Here is a 7305-nt window from a genome sequence, read left to right as displayed (position 1 = left end):
TTTGAGCTTTTCTTTTTCGTACTGGGCTGTCTCTTATGCCTCAATAAATTCATTTTAAGTGTTTCGTACAGCGGTTTTTGTAATATTCTGAAAGCTGATTTTAATCAAAGTGACCTTAAACAGCAGTTTCATGTAAAACACGACATTAAAATCCTAGGACAACTAGGTGTTCAGTTCGAAAAAAATCTTAGGTAGTAAGGATTTTGTTCATCTACGTAATTTGCTTTTATATACTCGAGTATATACTTACCAACATTTATACTTTCTGTGTATTTCTAATAGAAGCCAACATCCCTCAAGGGATTCTCAAAATGTTTCCATAACACAATTCCAAGGATACCGGCTTAGGGGACTGGGTGCTCAAGCCCCTCCAATTATTACCTACGAGGTTTGAGTCTCCCTCCCCCCACACATTAAAAATGTGTGAATTATTATTGTATACAACCTTTTGCCATTATTTACACTGGATGTTCCCCCAATGTAGGTACCAACTTCACCCTATCTCTGTGGGGGGGGACTTGTGTATCATTGTGATGCATTGATCTGAACTACCAATAGCAATATCACTACTAAATAGGTACTAACAGGATCTCTAACACATAAATGTTCAGGCATTAGCATTTTTAAAATAGAATCGAAAAAAATAATAAATTCGATTCAATGTCAAAGTCACAAATATCATGTACAGAAATAATTATTATACAGTGTGTCCCAGATCGCGTAGGATTGCATGGGAAACTTTGTTATTATTAGAGATAGAGAATTGGTTAAATGGGCAATGTTTTGCAGTTTTAGATGCTTATTTAAAATTTAGTTTTGGAAATTCAAAATGTCGCATAGGTTTGACGTAAATTAAAAAAAACTAAAATTGGTCATTTCCTTGAATGTCTTATATATCATCGAAAGTATAAGAGATATAAAAAAAAGTTTTATATAAAGGTGACTTTCTTTGATACGCTTAATTTAGAATTAATGTCAAAAAAAATTCAAGATGGCTACTTTTAAGGAACATTTACCAACTTCCTAAAGTTAAATAGGCGCTATATCGGATTTTTAGATTACTTGATAGATTTTTTAATTCTCTTTTCAACGAGCCATCATAACATAAGATACCAGTTATATAAACGGTTTTTATATTTTAATCAAGTAGGCTGTGATGAATTAAAAAAAAACAAAATCTATTCGAGCCAACAAAACAATGAAAATAATTACCTACATCAGATGTTTAAAAAATCAGGGGCGCACTCATGAGAGGGGGGTTTGGGCATTACAACTCTCTCCAAAATTTTATATAAGTAGGTAGGCCTAGAAAAATTTGGTTTTTATAACATCACTTATTGACTATCTTATTATCCATACTTACATACCTACAAATGGTGGTATAACTACACACTATCCCCTCGAATGAATGTCATGCCATTATCCAGTTAAACACATTTCAAGACACTTTGCTTTATTTTACACAATGTATTACCATTGATGCATTGTCCCAGGTCACATTTTGTAGATCAGTAGGTGGTTTATCCGCAAGAATATCGAAACTAACAGTTTTACCAGTCCGAGTCTTTGGACAGATGAATCTTATTTTTCTAACTGCGGAGTGTTCAAATCGACATAAGGAGAACACTATACTCGTCACAGGAAAACCTACATGTTGTAGTTTCACGCCAAAATCAAGTAATATTTTTTTAAATTAATGTATTTTGTGGCGTGTAATGTAATCTTCGTTGGATCTTTAACTGCTCACCATGATTTACAAATTCTCCAATAAACTTCCTTAAAGGATTTTTCTCGACAACATATGTTTTGAAGAAAGGGTTGGTTTATGCTACCTACCAACAACCTAGCTGCTCAGGTCACAATTCACGAATTATGTACAGTACATTAAATTATAAAACTAAGTACTTAATTAAAAAATAAAAGTAAAGTGGAAGTAGCTACCACTACAATAATAATAATAATAATCATCAATGGCAACACGTTGCCTAAACTAAACTGCCTTGAAGTGTGTTGCACTAATAATGGCCAGTATTTTAAACATCTGGTGTAATTATTTTCATTGTTTTGTTGCCTCGAATAGGTTTTGTTTTGTTTTTGTTTATTCGTCACAGACTACTTGATTAAAATACAAAAACCGTTAATATAACTGGTATCTTATTTTCAATCTTATGTTATAATAGCTGGTTGAAAAGAGAATTAAAAAATCTATCATAAGTAATCTAAAAATCCAATATAGTGCCCTTAACTTTAGGAAGTTGGTAAATGTTCCTCAAAAGTGGCCATCTTGAATTTTTTTTTTACATCAATTCTAAATTTAGCGTATCAAAGACAGTCACTTTTATATAAAACTTTTTTTTTATATCTCTTATACTTTCGATGATATAAAACATTCAAGGAAATGACCAATTTTAGTTTTTTTGAATTTACGTCGAACCTATGCGACATTTTGAATTTCCATAAGAAAATTTTAAATAAGCATCCAAAACTGCAAAACATTGCCCATTTAACCAATTCTCTATCTTTAATAATAACAAAGTTACCCATGCAATCCCACGCGATCTGGGACACACTGTATATTATAAGTTTATTATTTAAGTCTAATAGCAAAAAACCTATTTGTTAATGCTCTCATAATATAAAAATAGGAAAACTAGCGCAATTAACTGACACATAAATATTCGGACACCATACATATTTGATAGTTTTACTAAGTAGCAGAATAAAAACAAAAAATAATAATTTTTATAACAAAAGAAAAATTGGCACGTGGCAAAGCGATACGGAAAGAAATAATTTCCAAACGATTGCATCATGCAGAAATTTTTTTGTTTGTTTGAGGTGTCATGAAGTCGCTCGATAAGCTCGTCAGGTTCATAAGGAATAAGCCACAGTACAACTGAATCATATCCAGTCGTAGATAAAGCTTGCTGGTGGGTTGTGGTATGGGAAATATAAGGGAACACAATACACAAATTATTATGAGTATCCGCCCTGCATGATTTTTATTACAAGAAATGAAGCAATCATGCAAAACAAATTTATTATATTTCATTAACAATATCTATAGCATCATAATCATTTTTGATCAATAAATCACAATTAACAAACTTTTAAAATAGGTACCTTTAGTGCATTCCTTCTTATAACTATAAACATACATTACATGCTAAAATCACAGTGTTAGTAGGCATTAGACATATAGACCCAATCAATTGCTCAATAGAGACACTAACAATAATTCGCATTAAAAAATATTTATCTAAATAAAATGTGAAAAATCTAAGTTTTCAAAAGTATAAAAATTTCGAAAGTGAGTAAAAAGACTGCGGATGTATAAATATAACGTACCTATACCTATATGCAGACATATAAAACATTAATTAGTATACTTAAACTAGAAAGTGATACCACTTATTTGCGTCTATCAATTTGAAATTTCATCATTAAATGTATAAAATACAACAAATAAGCAATATCATTTTTGCCACCCTTATAATCTAGAAACGATACACTCCATAATAAATACAACGATTACCATGCATCCATGCATATACAGTCTGCATGCTCATAAACCCACATCGTTATCCGGGAAATTGCTCATTTGTCAGAAACTTTGTTTACCAATTTTCTCTTGGGCTGCTGTGATTGCTTAAAGTTGAAGAAGAGCTCTTACGTTCGGCTCCGGGTGCCGCAGAGAAGGGCGTCGAACGTTTGTTAAGTTCTACAAATAATTGGGTTACAACAATTTTTCGCTGATGATCCTGTCGAAACGGGTTATATAAATCACTCACCTGAAATTATCAACAGCATTTTACGTCGCGCACCAAAGGCGGTAACGCCAAGTTCGATTAAATCTTGATCGGTCAATGAAAGGAACGTAGTTAAATCAATCTCGTGCGATGTAAATAGTCCAACGTATTTTTCTAGTCGAATTGAAGTTAATAGTGAGATGAGGTCAGGCCAGTGAGAACTTGTTATTCTATTTATTACGTTCGATGGGGTGTGATCGAGGAAATTGCTTGTATTTAGACCGCTAGTGGACGGTGATGAAAATGTCGTGTCTAACTTCGTCGCCGTTGTTTTCCAAATGTCATCTTCCTTGTTCGAACTTGACTCTAACTGAAGTGATCCGGGGCTCGTATGGCTTATTCCGTAGCCCGACCAAGTACTTGTCGGAACCCTGTATCCACCAGATGGTCGCATTTGCATCGCTCTGATTCCAGCTAGTCGTTTTTGGTCAAAGTCTGGACTGTTATCAGAACGTTTCGAAACCGTCGTCCCATGGTAGTTTGCGTTGTTGATGTCTGATAGAACAGAGTTCACTTCTGCAAAATGTGAGTGTTACTTTTTTGGGATTCAAAAGCGTATTAGTGAGTCCCTACCTGATTTATCAGAAATCGGTGAGTCTGTACTGCCTCGGCCAATAGCAGTTGTGTTATGGCGCGGACTTGCTTTCGGACTTGAAAGGGGGCTAGCGCTTGAAATTGAATTTAGACTTGCGCTTTCGTGACTGTGCTCCAGTGATAGTGAACTGCTAGAAAATTGCCCTAGCGAGTGGTAGCTGAAACAACGTACGCTACATGAAATATACAGTGGCATTTTCTCTCACCCGCTACTAGCTAAAGATCCGTGCATCATGCTGTATGTAAACTGCGGCTGATGTAGCATCCCGACGAAGGGTGGATTGTACGAAGCAGGTGGGTAGTGCCAGTTTGGCGAAATCATAGGCGACATTAAGGGCGAAACTGGCTGTATATTTATTGTCGGTGCGCTTTCCGAATGATTATTACTATTTTGTGGTGGAAAATAGGAAGGTGGAATGTCTGCCACAATAGTCGGTTCTCTAATGTCCAAGATACGATTTCTTGCTTCGTAAATGTTACCTGAAAAAAGCCACAGGTTATTGGTACACACACGAAAGGGGTGGCTTTAGTCAATAATGATATGTGATTATGGACAAAAAAATGCAAAAACCTCTGAAAAACTTTCTATATTAGTAGGTAACATCTGACAGGCAAGAAGAAACCTAATGAAAGCATAATATACAGTCAGCTGGTTCAAGAAACTGGAAAACTAAAGTTTAGAAGAAATGAATTCAAATACTGTACTTCTATTTTATGCCCAGAACTCGATAGGTTTTGCCCCTACAGCTTCTCCTATTTTTAATTGAGAAGTAAAGCTGTAAATAAATGATTTAGGATTTCGTAAAGTAGGTTTTACGTTTCCTGCCCGAGAATTAAAAGCGTCAATGATTGACAAATGGAAAGTTCCATTTTCTCTTAAAAAAAGGCAAGTTTATAATACATCCCTATATCTAAAATAAACAGTTTCTGTAAAAAGTGAAATAAAATGGAGCTTTGCAGCCTTTTTAATTTTCACTCAGCTTTAATCAGAACTGTCGACAACCAAATGGGTATATCAAGAAACTTAAATAATTCAAAAACCGTTTGTGGTTTAATTTGAGGAAACGCATGAATACTAAGGCATCAAATTTAAAGTAACGAGGTGTGGGTAAACTCACTGATTAACCTAGGGGTTTTCATAAATAAATGAACACACATTGAGGAAATGACCTAAATATTGAGCACTCACTAGCGTATCGTTCGATTCCCTTAATGATGCAGGCCATTGTATTTTGCTTAGCCTTATGCCGGATGCTGATCGTAACGTCTAGGGCACTCTGAATTTTGGCAATCTGATCGGATTCGATTGGCAGATCCATTGTGTCCTCGGGTAAATCAAACATCAGCACCAACGGTAAGGAGCCCTACACTCAAATGTTAACTGAAATTTGGTCATAGGTTTCAGTTACCATTAACTGTTGCCGAGCGCAGTAGACATTGTGAATGTTTCCGTTTATAATGACGTTGCTCTTTTTTAAACTTGGAATGTTGGGATCTTGCGCGTCCGGAAACATTATTTGCGTGTTGGTGTTCTGGGTGATCATCTTCAGGTTGCTGTGATTTTTACCGGTCACCAGCGAGTGATGGTGAGGCGAGATTTCCATGGACATTTGTATAAGTATTTGACTCTAAAAGCGGCATTATCAAAATTGACATGGCACCAACTTGGTATAGTACCGTTAAACTTTCGCACATATACTCCACCAACATCATGGTAGCCTGCTTCACTTGATGCACCTCCCATTCCACCCCTTTCACCATAACCAAGGTTGCGTGGAGTTTTGGTCGTGTGCGAAACATCACCTGGACATTGTATTGTTGCTGCACCTTAACAACGTATGGTGTATTTCCATCGGGCATATTATGAGATGATCCCATAATTGGGAGCTCAAAGCAGAAAATCAAAGGGGTGAGATTCTAAAAATTGCAATGTAGCCAGTTGTGGTGGTAGTGAACCTTTTTTTACCCGCACGCGACTTCTCGCCTTCTCCACGCCGTCAATGTCCCCAGCTATGGAAACTTGATTGCTCTTTTCAGTGGGATTTGAGCGGTTCGAATCGGGAAAATGCACGTGACAGCGCGTTTCTTCCATAACACGCTTTATACTTAACCCTCCTTTACCGATAATGTGCGAGTGATCCGTGTAACTGACATCCATTTTCATGGTGACTCGACTACTCTAAAATGGATTTTAGATAATGGACGATGGACTAAATGATAGGTACCCTAGTGTTTAAGACGGTGATTATTCGATCCTTCGCTATCTGCACATCTTCAGGTCGGCCCGCAATCCTGACGTGAGGATCTTTTTTTGATTTCGCCCCAATTTTCAACTTACTTGGCCACGTAATGTAGGTATTTGTATTTTCCATCACCTGCAAAACTTCAGATTAATAACCTCCATCCCGTTGTGATAATCCTTGCCTTATGAAAAAATGTATCAGCAGGCTCAGGCGCCTCATTATCCCCTAAAATTGTAAACGTTAGCATCAGAAGACGGCGCCCAATGTGCGACTTACCAATCAACATGTGCTCCAATTTTTTCCTATCAACTCTAAAACGATCCTGATACAAATCGTTGACGTCCTGCACTCCGATTTTGGTGATAAAGTCTCTTAAATCTTCCTTCGAATCCCATCCTGAAGTCCAGTCGGACGTACCCGTTCCTGTCTCGGATACTTCTGAGAGGGTGTCGGAGGCCGATTTTACATCCGCGGCACGTGGAGTCATAAAATTGCAAGCCATTCTTCCATATACTTACTTAAAAACTAAACACTGGGCTTAACACACTAAATATAAATTACTTTAATGGCAAAGTATTTAAAAATTTGCCTTCTTTAAATAGATTCAATAAAGCTATTGCATTCTTTCTTCAACAAGTTCTTGACTGGTATGAAGTCAA

At 36.3% G+C, this 7305-nt stretch overlaps 1 protein-coding gene across 1 annotated transcript; it reads right to left on the bottom strand.

The window, feature by feature from the left end:
* Positions 1-3045: 3045 nt before the first annotated feature.
* LOC116173005 (protein bicaudal C) lies at positions 3046-7305 on the bottom strand. Its single transcript, XM_031490289.1, has 11 exons — positions 6923-7305; positions 6828-6871; positions 6629-6778; positions 6370-6582; positions 6081-6320; positions 5813-6031; positions 5593-5767; positions 4610-4883; positions 4383-4561; positions 3792-4325; positions 3046-3721 (listed from the first exon to the last, which is right to left on the bottom strand). The coding sequence occupies exons 1-11, from the start codon at positions 7146-7148 to the stop codon at positions 3618-3620; spliced, it is 2358 nt and encodes a 785-aa protein (XP_031346149.1). The 5' UTR covers positions 7149-7305; the 3' UTR covers positions 3046-3617.

Source organism: Photinus pyralis, unplaced genomic scaffold (assembly GCF_008802855.1).
Source record: "Photinus pyralis isolate 1611_PpyrPB1 unplaced genomic scaffold, Ppyr1.3 Ppyr1.4_LG6, whole genome shotgun sequence".
In the NCBI taxonomy this organism is placed as follows: Eukaryota; Metazoa; Arthropoda; class Insecta; order Coleoptera; family Lampyridae; genus Photinus; species Photinus pyralis.
The sequence above is the reverse complement of the archived record's forward strand: the minus strand, read 5'-3'. Positions and strand labels throughout refer to the sequence as shown.

Bases quoted from the DNA above. Each gene is read 5' to 3' on its own strand.
- LOC116173005 (XM_031490289.1), bottom strand. From the start codon at position 7,148: ATGGCTTGCAATTTTATGACTCCACGTGCCGCGGATGTAAAATCGGCC. The intron at 6,321-6,369 runs GTAAAAAAAGGT...TGCAATTTTTAG, and splicing joins AGGCGAGAAGTCGCGTGCGG to AATCTCACCCCTTTGATTTT. The intron at 6,032-6,080 runs GTACTATACCAA...TGCCGCTTTTAG, and splicing joins ATATGTGCGAAAGTTTAACG to AGTCAAATACTTATACAAAT.